Source organism: Mercenaria mercenaria, chromosome 5, assembly GCF_021730395.1.
Source record: "Mercenaria mercenaria strain notata chromosome 5, MADL_Memer_1, whole genome shotgun sequence".
Classification (NCBI taxonomy): Eukaryota; Metazoa; Mollusca; class Bivalvia; order Venerida; family Veneridae; genus Mercenaria; species Mercenaria mercenaria.
In genome coordinates, this window is record NC_069365.1 from 34,637,218 (window position 1) to 34,650,304 (window position 13,087).

The following is a 13,087-nucleotide window of genomic DNA, read 5'->3' on the forward strand; positions in this document are numbered from 1 at the left end:
AAATATCTCTCATGTTTTTCTGTATTTCATAACTTAAATTTCTATATAAATTTTTTTAAATTCGGTTCAGTAATAAGAAAGTTGATATTTTATAAACTTCAGTAGTTTATGTTTTTATCCCCAAAGCCACTATAACGGGCCTTAAATTGTCAAATTCAATGCGCGCCAAAGTAATCAGATTTCCCGGCAATATCGTGATTCCCGTGGAAATGCAAATAGTCAAGAGTACACGCATAAGTCGTGAGTCCCATGAAATTTAGTAGTTGGCGGGACATTACCCTACAAATGGACTGGACTAGATATGCCTAGGGCACACCACATTCGACATTAGACGAATCTATGTCATATTGATTTCTCTTGGTAGAAATTTATGCTCCATCAAGGTAAGAAGTTTATTTGTTAGATTTTTGTATAATTTTTGAATTACGATTTTTTTTTAGTAAATTTTTGTTCATTCTACAGAATTCTGTAACATTTACTTTTCGGCATGTGATTTTGGCTAGTCAGGATAATTTATTAAATTTTTCAGACTTTTGTAAATTATTTCGAAAGAGGAGTCTAAAATAATTTGTTTATATAAGCTGTAAGATTTGTACTGGAATTTGTGTAACATGATAATTGTAAAGTGCTCTTTGTCAAAATCATATGTCAAACATTTCGTTGTTAATTACGAAACGCCGATACTGCATTGCATTGTAATGTTAAATCTATGTGGCAAGTCTAATACCATGTATGTAATATGTTATTGTAATTTGGAATTATTGTGTGCCAGTCTATAACACATTTAGACAGTGTCCGTTTTGTTGAATAGAAATTGGTATTATATTCATGCTAGCTTCTATATAACATTTATTTCGCATTGCATTGTGTTAATTTGTAGTTGTAAATAATAGCTGCAGTTTATCATTTTCATATCAATAATTTTTCATTATAAACTTTTTATATCTTTTCCATAATTTAACTTTAGACTTTTAAGTTATTAATTTTAGAAATAATGGAAGTAACAAGTGACGTATTTTAATCAGGTGACGTATGAACTTAGTAGCACATATATTTTGTATAAGTAGCACGTATTATTTAGGGGAACCTACGGAGGTATGGTGTACCCAAAGGAGCAGTTTTATGCCCTGACTTATTTGTTATGCTATGGTGCTTACCATATGTTATATATTTTAGCTTCTTCCACCAGACGACTTTTACCTGGTGATGTCACGACCCGGAAGTACAATACCCGCGGTTCCCTTGTCTTCACTCGCCTGGATGTGATTTTCCCAGCGCAGAGCTTTCGTCCCATGGTTGTGCCGTAACCCGCAAAGACGATGACTTTTGCTATCCACTGAAGTCAGCTCAGGGATGCAATCACCTACCATTATAGGGAGCCAAAACGGAGTCAACGTTTTCACAGTTTAGAGGGACTTGGCTTGAAGATATGTTGTTTAGTTTTTGTGCTACTTAGTGTTAACGGAAACATCTGTGTCAACGAACAGTCAGTGTTAGAACTTTATATTTGATAGAAGAGTTACTGAGCTCAGATTTTTTTTCTTACTTTTTTATAATAATTTTTTTTCACTTTTCATTTATATTAAATAATCATTTTATGTTAATAAATTTGTAAATATTGTTAAGGGTGTTGATTTTTTCTGATAGTTATTGTCCCCGGTACGTCCATCCTGTCACACATGGAAGTACAATGTCAAGGGGAGGTCTCAATTTGGCACTTGTTCTCACATATAAGCAGGGTTGTTAATAATTACTTGCAAAAGTAATGCATTAAATTAGCATTACTTAGAAAAAATCGGCATTCAATTAGCATTAGTATTACTCATTTTTGTCAAAATAATGCATTAAATTAGCATTACATAGGGTGCATTAGCATTAGCATTACTTTTTGTAAATCAATGCATGTTATAATCGAATCACTATTTGTTTGTTGTTTGTTTTTCATTTAATCATTTTAGTTGTTCATTTCATAGCAGCAACACATGACTTTATTAGATTTATCATTTGTAATGAATCAAATCTGCCAACTAGGGATTATATATAATTTGTATGAAATACTTTAAATGATCCAATAGCACCATAAGAAACACAGGATTTAAATTCTACAGTATTTTGTATCTGTCTATGTCTCCAGTGCTTGATATTGTTAATGTATTATAGTTTATCACTGTTGCATTTCATGAACATGAGCTGCTCAAAGATTTGAGCGTTTAGCCTGCTTTACAGTATTTACCTACGTAATCTATAGTTAAATACATGCATGACTTTCTTGTATTATATCTGAAGTTTTCTTTTACCATTACCATTACTTTATTTAAAAAAACACATGTGTTGAAAGTCAAGCACCAGTTTAATGTTCTCCTAACAGCCTAATTTGACATGACATGTAAAAGCTAGCTGCCTTAAGGTCTTTCACATCACTATCAGTGGCATAGTGTTAATTGATAAATTAGATACACTGTGAATGTTATTGAAAATTTAATTGGTTACAAACAAATAGTGCTAGTGTTTTAAGTAAAATTGTATGTTCAAAAATGTTTCATAACTAGATAGCCCATGTATGATTTAAATTTTATCAGTATTTAGGCAGAATATTATGCATACCTGAACATTTGGATTGTATTTTATGTACTTCAGATTGAGGTTTGTGGTATATCTCTGGATATGATCTGGTTCATACCAAGTTAACTTGAACCTGGGATTTCCAGTGATACAGAAAGTAATGCCTAAGTAATGCTAAGCATTAGCATTAGCATTACTAACTTTGGCATTAAATTAGCGTTATTTTTAATGCTAAAATTGTGGCATTAATCATTACTTGGAATTATTTGAAAAAAATAATGCATTATTAATGCATTAGCATTAGCATTACTAGAACCCTGCATATAAGTTCCAGTTTTGTCAAGCCACACTTTCATAATTTTGACACATACTCAAAACTTTAATTTTATATTTGATCTAAAATATTTTTCATAATGTAGCACATTTTAGAAAGTGTTTCGAGCATTTTGGAAACATGGTGTGAGTGGTGCTTTGATTTCTTAATATAAAGTTTGTTTAAACCTTCATAAAATGTTACAGTCTATATGCATGAAAACAGTAGATATTAGCTGAAGTAACATTTAGAAATTTGTTCAATTGAGAAACAGTTTTATCCTACCTTTTAAACTGCAGGTCAAGAGGCAATACAAATGAGAACATGTATGTTCTAGATGTAATTTTAAAATATTCAAGATGAATAGCAACTGAGATTGCATGGCTTCGATACATTACATACTTCATATTGTACATAATCTTTTTTTTCTACTGAACTGTATATTTCCCAATTGGCTGTATGATCGGTAATAGTTTGCAAAATATAGAAAAAAAAACATAAAAAGGAATACGTTGAAACTAAATGAGGCTTCAAAATAACAGCAGTGTTCTTTTTTTCAGTTGTGAGGAATTGAGACAGTGCCTGTTAGGAGAGAAAGTTATGTCAAATCAACAAAAACAGGCGGGAAATTGCATGATAATGAAAAGATTTGTCATAAATATGTTGCACTTCAGAGGTAAGGGACTTCAAAGCACGTTGCCTTGTGCTTGTAATGATATTCCTGGAGTGTTCCTACCGATTGTACAAATTTTCAATATTTATATTATATAGATGTAATATCAATTTTACACGTGAAAAACTGATTTTACCTGTTATATATCAAGTGAAACCAAGAGAACTTTACAATCTTATTCAATAGATTGTGACTATGAAATGAATGGGTTTATATAGTTTATTCTTTCAAATAATTCTTTGTTGTTGTTTCATTTGTGTTATTTTTGTTAATGAAACCAATCAGTATTACATTAATGGTTGAAGTCGGAGAAATTGCTCGTAATTGCGGATTTGAGAAATACAATGCACTCCAACCTTCGGGTATTGTGGAATTTTTTTTCACAAATCCACAGTAGCTCATAGCTTCTCCAAAACATAATGTATGATAGCACAATTATATCCGGCTGAATAAAATCTAGGTGTGCTACTTTTATCAGTGACACCAAAAATTAGGTTTCAGTGATTTAAGGACAATGAACACTATCATGTCTATAATCAAACACGATAACCTGATCAAACATTAAACCCTAAAACATGATAACAATCAAGGATACGTGATCAATAACAAACAGATTTGACTGTTAGACTAGTGTTAACTTATTTAAGTTTTGTGTTGTCAGAATGAAGACGTGTACTGTAATTTTGCTACTGGCTGTTGTTGCCCTCCCGTGTAATGCCTGGTGGTTCAGCGACCCGAGGGTGGAGCCTCACGAAGGTATGTTATCTATCTAACTTAATTTGTTTTAACAAAAAGGTCTGCAGGAAAGAAAATGGTAAAATGAGTACTTGCATCTGATTCTGAGAAAGTATTTGTTTGTTATTTGTCATGTTTGCGGGGATTATTTTTATTATACGCCGCCTGCTTGGGATGTATCGAGTAAAATATCTGTGGAGCTTAAGGCTGAACACTACTAAATCCGGCTGTTCTTTATTTCATATAAAATCCACTTACTTTAAAACGGTTTTTCGACATTTTCTACCATATCAGATTTTCAGAGAAAGAACTGGGTTGCGAATCGGGGAGGCTGCAGGGTTGTTGTTTTTTAGCTCGACTATTCGAAGAATAAGTAGAGCTATCCTACTCACCACGGCGTCGGCGTCGGCGTCGGCCTCACACCCTGGTTAAGTTTTTCGTACCAGTCCACATTTTGACAAAGTCTTTTGAAATAAAACTTTGAAACTTTCAACACTTGTTTACCATCACCATGTCCAGTTATAGGCAAGAGTACATAACTCTGTCGAGCATTTTGACTGAATTATGGCCCCTTTTGACTTAGAAATCTTGGTTAAGTTTTTCGTACCAGTTCATATTTTGACAAAGTCTTTTGAGATAAAGCCTTGAAACTTTCAACACTTGTTTACCATCACCATGTCCAGTTGTAGGCAAGAGTACATAACTCCATCAAGTATTTTGGTTGAATTATTGCCCCTTTTTGACTTAGAAATCTTGGTTAAGTTTTTCGTACCAGTCTACATTTTGACAAACTCTTTTGAGATAAAGCTTTGAAACTTTCAACACTTGTTTACCATCACCATGTGCAGTTGTAGGCAAGAGTACATAACTCCATCAAGCATTTTGACTGAATTATGGCCCCTTCTGACTTAGAAATCTTGGTAAAGTTTTTCGTACCAGTTTATATTTTGTGTAAAGTGTTTGACATATGGCTTTGAAACTTTTATATCTTGTTCAGTATTATAGTCTCTATCAATAGGCAAGAGTACATAACTCTGTCATTTTTTTGGCTGAATTATGGCCCGTTTTGAACTTGGAAATTGGTTGTGTTTTCGTATATGTCCATGTTTTGTCAAGACTATTTGACATATGGCTTTTAAACTTTAAACACTTGTTTATCATTATGATTTCCATCTGTAGGCAAGAGTACATAACTCTGATGACTATTTTGGCTGAATTATGGCCCTTTTTGGACTTTGAAATTTTTGTTAAAACTATTTGAACTGTGGCTTTGAAACTTTTAACACTAGTATATCAACATGATTTCCATCTGTAGGCAAGTGTACATAACTCTGTCAACTATTTTGACTGAATTATGACCCTTTTTGGACTTGGAAATTAGTTAAATTTTTTATACAAGTCCATATTTTGCCTAACATATAACTTAACATATTTGCCATCATGGTCACTCATTGCCATTTACTGCAAGACTAATCGAAATCCACAAATACAGGAACATTTTTTGTTTAATCCATTTTTTTCTTTTGTCTGAAAATCTATGGAAATATTTTGACCCCATTCTTCAATCAATTCTTCGAATAGTCGAGCGCGCTGTCATCCGACAGCTCTTGTTTAACGTCGGTTTACCTGTTGGATAAAACTTCTTGTTTTGATAAGATATTCTTCTGTTCTGAGAAGTAAGGTAGGTCTTTCTTAGAGATAAACCTAGCTCTGTGTTCAAAAGAGACAGTGTTTGACCGACCATGTTAATAAGATTAATAATTAAAAATTAAACATAATAACATGTCTTGCTTTTAGTGGACATAATGCAAATACTTGAAAGATGGGTTAGCTGTTTTCGTCCGTATATATATATTTAGTGTATTGCAATTTAATTATGTAAAAAGCTTGCATACACAATTAATTTACATATTTGGTAAAGTTAAAAAACATTAAATGAGAATTTTCTCCAGTTAAAGTAAATATCAAAAAGTAAAATATTTTAGTGAGTAATTGGTATTTAAAATATTTTCCTTTTTTTTACGATTCGCTAACAGAATGACATACTTTTATCTTGCTTCATATGTGGTGGCAATGGTATTGATATATTGTAGATGAATTCTCTTTTTGTGCGATAGTGTCGACGTTAAAAATGTATTTCTCAAGCATAGCATTTGTCTGGCAACCAGCAAATATTTTGAATTGTGGCTAGTGTCGCTGTTCATTTGACAGATGCTGGTTTCCATGATAAAGTGCTTTTTATTTCAGATGTGAGCGACGAATGCTTGCGACTTGCTGAATGGGGTCGCTGTGAGTTTTACGAATGTCTCGAGAGAAGGTTTCCATGTGGTCACCGTGGTTACGCTGTACATGTTGGACTGCATTTCTGCAGGACAATCATCAATATGATGGATGAATTCACAACAGAAGTTAGTTGCATAGCAATAAAAAGTTTGTCTTTTTTATTTCTGACAAATGTATTACAAAAAGATCTGCGGTAGCATCCTTTTATGTATATTTCAATAGAATTTCAGTCAAAACTTCTAAAAAGGCCAGACATGTGAAATAATGAGTATTGCTAGTTTTTCAACAGCTTTACCATGTACCATGTAGTATGTAGTTATAAAATCAAAGTCATAGTTACAATAGTTACAAGGAAATGAATAAATATAAGTTTTCGATGAATGCTTGTTTTCAGATCCTTTAAATTATTTTGATTGTAAATTTTATTGTGTGTTTGTGATTTATGTACATGATACATTTAATAAATACTGTTTAAACTAAAGTCATAGTTTAGTCACGTGATTTGACCAATTTAAATTTAAATAAACTTATTGGATAATTTTCAGTAGACGATTATTATTATGTATAGGGATTTACTATACATTTATTTATTTAGTTATTTGGGTTTTACGGCGCACCAACACAGTATATGTTATATGGCGCAAACAGGACTACAAATTTTGGTTTCACATCTCATTTACTATACATACGCGTACACATACAATATAGTAATCTCAACCTCTCTGTTTATTTTTAAGACGTCTGGTATCTTTGTGCAAAGCAACTTTTAATTCTTTTGAATTCGTGTACTCTGAAACATTTTAACTTTAAATTAGATGCTTTTTGTTTTATATTGTGTAGGGTTATCAATGGATGAACCGAACCAGTGTATGTTTGACAAAGTCCCTCCTGCCAGTATATGAGAGTTACGCCACACGATGTGATGACCTCAGGGACGATGGTGCTGACGGTATTGTCGAATGCAATGCTAGAACTGACCCAGACGGGCAGGATTTCTGCTCATTTGTCCAAGATAACGCGGAAGCATATCAAAATATCTTTGGTCTAGAGGAGATACAACGTATGATCCGGCTCAGGAAACCTCTGTGTGTATTACGTATATAATCTTGGTATTTTGTTATCATTGCATATTCGAAAGAGTTTTCATCAGCGGCAATAATTAGACAAATCAGACCGTAACAACTCTTGTTCAAAGTTTGATGAAAGTTTACTACTTAATGCCTTTTAAGTACGATATATAAATATAATTACTCCACTTCTAACATATTTTGTGATGGTCTACAATTTCCAGTTCAAAAGTAGGACATTTTATCCTACCCATAAAGACCCAGATTATTAAATCCGAAGAGATGATACGCACTATTAGAAATGACTTTTCCTTTTATAAGCATACAGAAACATCTGCGCCACAACATTTGTCGTGCTTTGCTTCCATTATACAAATGCATTCTTTCATAAATAAAAAAAAGTAATTCTCTTTTATTTGCACTGTGCGGTGACCCTGGAATACGGCATGGATTCGTTGAGGTTATGTGCACACCATAAACCGGTGAAAACTACCCAGTAGTGTTTTGCCATTGTTCCAAAGCGGTGCAACACAGTGATCCTTTATTTGTTCGTTTCGTCCTCGTTGTCTATGTTTTACTGTATGCATGTATTTACACACTCATTTTTTTTTAAATAAAACGGGATGAATTATGTAATGGCGATGTCTGTTTGATACTTATCGATGCTTTTTTCTCTTTAAAAAAAAAAAGATTTAAATAAATTTTGATAATTTGAGGGACACAATTATTCATTAATAGGCTTAATACCACCCACACCCTCCCTATCGCTTTGTCCTTGGAAGAAAACGGGATATATTGTTTTGCTCTTTTTCTATTTGTCTGAGAGGCGGCCGATAGACCATTTGGTTTCCGATCAGTATCTAGAAAAAATATGAGCCTACAATGGAGTTTAAAGGCGAAAGGTCAAGGTCACAATCATCCTGTGACTGAAAACAAATTTACCATTATAATCAATGAAAGGCGTTTTGGCCTACTTGTCGTCAATGTTCATACAAAATCATTTTTAAATTATGAGGTCAAAATTACAGTGACTTGTTTCGGCTCATTAGATAAAGAATATTTATATATACTGCCTTCGAACTTCAAATAATGATTGCCTGGCGACAGTAGATGATCCTTTAGTTTTGGGGCTCCAAAGGTCTAACATTAATGTCACAATGACCTTGAGAATGAAAACAGTTTCTCCTTAATAAATGAAGACCATTTTAGCCCGAGGTTAATTGATGACCCTTCTTGTGTTGCGGGTCTATTGGTTAATGGTCAAGGCCGCAGTATATTAGAGAACTTGCCAGTATTTATCTACTTAATCTATATTTATCGATACTGAAAATGTTTTCTTATCAATATCAGCTTATGGCTTTTGGTCTTAAGTCATTAAACCTTATACGATCATCGTCTGTAGCCAGTAGATGCAGGTCATTAGGACAAAGGTCACAACAAGTTAAATCACATACGCAGATGCTTCCGTCGGGCAATTATTGGGCATACATATTTCAAACACAACTCTTGTGTCTATGCTTTTCTGACTTTAAGATACTCTTTTTCTTTTAAATCACTTTTCTATAAATATTAGAGAACTTGCCAGTATTTATCTACTTTATCTATATTTATCGACGAAATTTATGCCATATTTGATAGCGGTAGAAAGTAGGTATCAGTTTTAATATAAGGCTGTATTTGTTTTTCCTCTGTTTCATTAGAAAGGCAAGTATGATCTGTTGCTGCTTCAAAGGTAACCGTTATTGAATGTCGATTCATAGTTTAATTGATATTCTTAGTGATAATGAAATAACATTTTAACTGTATATATGTCTGAATGTATTATCAGGTTTCCAGTTTCAAAACTTCCTACTCATGATATGCTATAGAAGCTTTGAGTGTTTTATGAACATATGTTTTAAATTAAAGAAATTGTTTAATTGGACAAACTATAAAATAGACAATATCTGAAAGCACGAAAATATGTATTTGTATTGTCTAGGGTTATTGCACGGTTGTTGATTGATGGTGCAAGTTGTGGAGCTGAACCACTACAAGACAGACTTTACGCCGTTTCAGGAATGTTTAATGATTTGATTGGATCACTACAGGACCACTTTGAGGGACTAACTGACAGATGGAACAATTTATGGAATTGATATAATTTGTACTTTATTGAATATATGTCAATCTCTTAGAATTAAAGAGTTAACATGTTTGTTCCATATTTTTATAAAGCAGAATGGAAATTATATATATGCAAATAACTTACACTTTTGAACTGTTGTTAGACATTTCCGAATTCTATTACCTGAAATAGATAATATTATTGCAAGGCGAACCTGTGTAAAAAGCGTGCTTTCTTTTGTCGTTCACTTTTTATATACTGCTACATGACTGAAAATATGTTTTTATCACAAATCGTTCTTATAAATAACGGTTTTCAATATAATAAATAACGTAATTATGTATTTCCTATGTTAAAAAGGATTTGTTTCATCACAATGAGTAAATAATTTTTCAAATTCGAAGTTTACTTCATTGCCTCCTGTCTCCTTGATTACATTTTATATATGCAACACTTTCGTCATTTTCGCTTGTTTCGCCGAATACAACGGACTCATTTCTTGTTCTAATTGTATAAGCCACATCAAGTTTTTCATAATAATATGTCGTTGCAAAATTGTTTGAACATGTTATTAATCACATTATCGATTGATTTTTACGTAATGGAGATAAATGGTGTGTCGAGATAATTATGTTTTTCTGCATCATCGGTGATTCCTTTGTAAAGAAGAATGATATCCAAAATAAACAGATCTTGAATTGCCACTCTTTATGCATTTTCTATAGAAATGGGTATGACACGCCAATTGTCCAATAATAACGCGAACCCAGGTTCACGGTAGAAAAACTAGGATTAACGATCGATATCCAGGTTTTTCGAATACTAACCTATATTTTCGAGCGAAAACATAGGATAACGCCGCAAGCCATAGTTCACGCTCGTAAACGTAGGTTCACGCTTGAAAACTCGAGTTCACGGTCGTAAACATAGGTTCATGTTCGTAAACTATGGTTTACGAGCGTGAACTTGGGTTCACGAGCGTAAACATAGGATAACGACCATAGTCAAAGGATAACGACCGAAATCCGTAGTTCAATCGAGAAACCTAGTTTATCAAACGTAAACCATGGTTTACGGTCGATATATTAGGATTATAAAATTAACTATGAATCTCGGGTTTACGGCCGTGAACCTATGTTTACGAGCGTGAACCTACGTTTACGAACGTGAACCCATGTTTACGACCGTGAACCTAGGTTTATGACCGTGAACAATAGTTTACAGACGTGGCATTTGTCCAATAATTTCGTGAACCTCGATTCACGGTCGAAAAACTAGGATTAACCTAGGTTTTTCGAAGGTTAAAACATGTTAACCTATTATTTCGAGCGAAAACATCGGATAACGTCGTAAACCATAGTTCACGCTCGTAAACATAGGTTCACGTTCGTAAACCCAAGTTTACGGCAGAAACCTAGTTGATCGAACGTTAACATGGGTTCAAGAGCGTAAACTGTAGTTTACGCCCGTTGTCCTATGTTTTCGCTCGAAAATATAGGTTAGTATTCGATGATCCTAGTTTTTCGACAAAAGAACGTAATTATTGGATAATTGGCTTGCCGTGAACCATAGTTTACGGTCGTGAACCTATGTTTACGAGCGTGAACCTATGTTTACGAGCGTGAACCATATCTTTACGACCGTGAACTTGGATTTACGAGTGTGAACCGTAGTTTACGAACGTGAACCTAGGTTAGGTTTCTCAAACAAAACCATGATTTTCGGTCATTATCCTATGTTCACGAGCGTGAACATATGTTTATGGTCGTAAACCCATGTTCACGGTCGTTAACATAGGTTCACGTTCGTAAACTATGATTTACGCTCGTGAACCCAAGTTTACGCCCGTTAACATAGGTTCACGCTCGTGTACTTAGGATAACGACCAAAATTCATAGTTTAATCGAGAAACCTAGTTTATCGGTCGTTAATCCTAGTTTTTCGACCATGAACCTAGGTAAACTAAGTTAATATCTAGAATATTTTAGAGGAAATACTATCCGTTATGAACAACTTTCCCGTTTGACGCTTTGCCCGCGTTTTACTTTGAACAACTTCAAACAAAAAACAATAGTTTGATAACGCTGCAACATATACGTCACAGTCGACAGCTGTCATTTACTCTTACAACAAGTTAAAGCATAGCAAATGTTCCTTCTAGGGCACATCTATTCAAATATATAATGATCATCTTGTAAAAGTTTGGTTGCAATGTCTGTTTTAGATATTGGTCATCAGTGTGTGGAACCCCAGGATCGGACACAAGGACAAGATCATTCTACCTTATTGACATTCCGTATACCCCCGTGTAAGCGCCAACGGGGGCGTTACATTTTGCACCAAGGGTGGATTTATTTCTGTACCAAAATACAAAAAAAAACCTAAATCTTTGAAAAAGAACTATGTTGTTTTCTACTGCCTAAAAATGGCCGCGATTTCCAAAGTATTGACACAAACATAAGTTTGTTACATCTAACAACAAAGTACATCCGTTACCGCTTTCAGTTAAGTAAATACGGCAATTAAGAAAAACTGGCTATACACACTGACCCGATCAGTCCAGCTTGTAATGACAACACCTTTCAAAGTGTTTTCGGTTGTTTTAATTTATGTGTTGGTTTCTAATCTAAAATATTTAAGTTGTCCAAATTCAGTATTCTATTTACACGAAAATGTAACGTAAAGATATAACCTTATGCCCACGCAGTTTACCGGAGGCACATCATGAAAGGCACGAATGTATGTCATGACGCCGAAAAGACTGACTATTCCTCCAACAATATTCTTGATTTCGTTTTTCACTTTTAAGCAGTTCAGTAACACTAAGGGTAAGGATGTTTCGGCAAAACATGTTTTAAAAACATTTTTATCAAATATGTGTATAACGCGAATATTACCACTTTGTGGTATATTTTGGACATACGATTTTTAATACTGACGATTGTTATGAATAAAAAGACAGAAACTGTTTAGAAAATCATATGAAATATTCCACAGGTCTAAAATTAGTCTTATTTGTGTTCTGATTAAAGTATAAACTGAATTTTTACAATAGTTAGTTTTCTTTGCACACTGATCTTGTCAAAAGTATTTCGAATGCGGAAAAGGGATATCTCTGCAATAATTTACCCACCTTTAGCTTTAAATACGCTTACAAGGAAAATATTCTTTATGACATGTTTAGCAACCTAAAAAAGCAGTTCGAGATGCAAACTGGCTTTGGCGATGGGATGATTTGACTGAAAAATAGGTACAATTCCCTGTGCTCAACAGTTACATCAAATCCGTTCGTAACGTCTTTGCAAAGGAAATATGTGACGTGTATAAATTGCAGTTATGGATTTTTT

At 33.7% G+C, this 13,087-nt stretch overlaps 1 protein-coding gene across 1 annotated transcript; it reads left to right on the forward strand.

The window, feature by feature from the left end:
* Nucleotides 1–4,144: 4,144 nt before the first annotated feature.
* On the forward strand, nucleotides 4,145–10,444 carry LOC123556807 (uncharacterized). The gene is made up of 4 exons (XM_045347790.2): nucleotides 4,145–4,304; nucleotides 6,531–6,691; nucleotides 7,407–7,651; nucleotides 9,615–10,444. Exons 1-4 carry the CDS (start codon nucleotides 4,211–4,213, stop codon nucleotides 9,769–9,771), a joined length of 657 nt encoding a protein of 218 aa, XP_045203725.2. The 5' UTR covers nucleotides 4,145–4,210; the 3' UTR covers nucleotides 9,772–10,444.
* The last annotated feature ends 2,643 nt before the right edge of the window (nucleotides 10,445–13,087 follow it).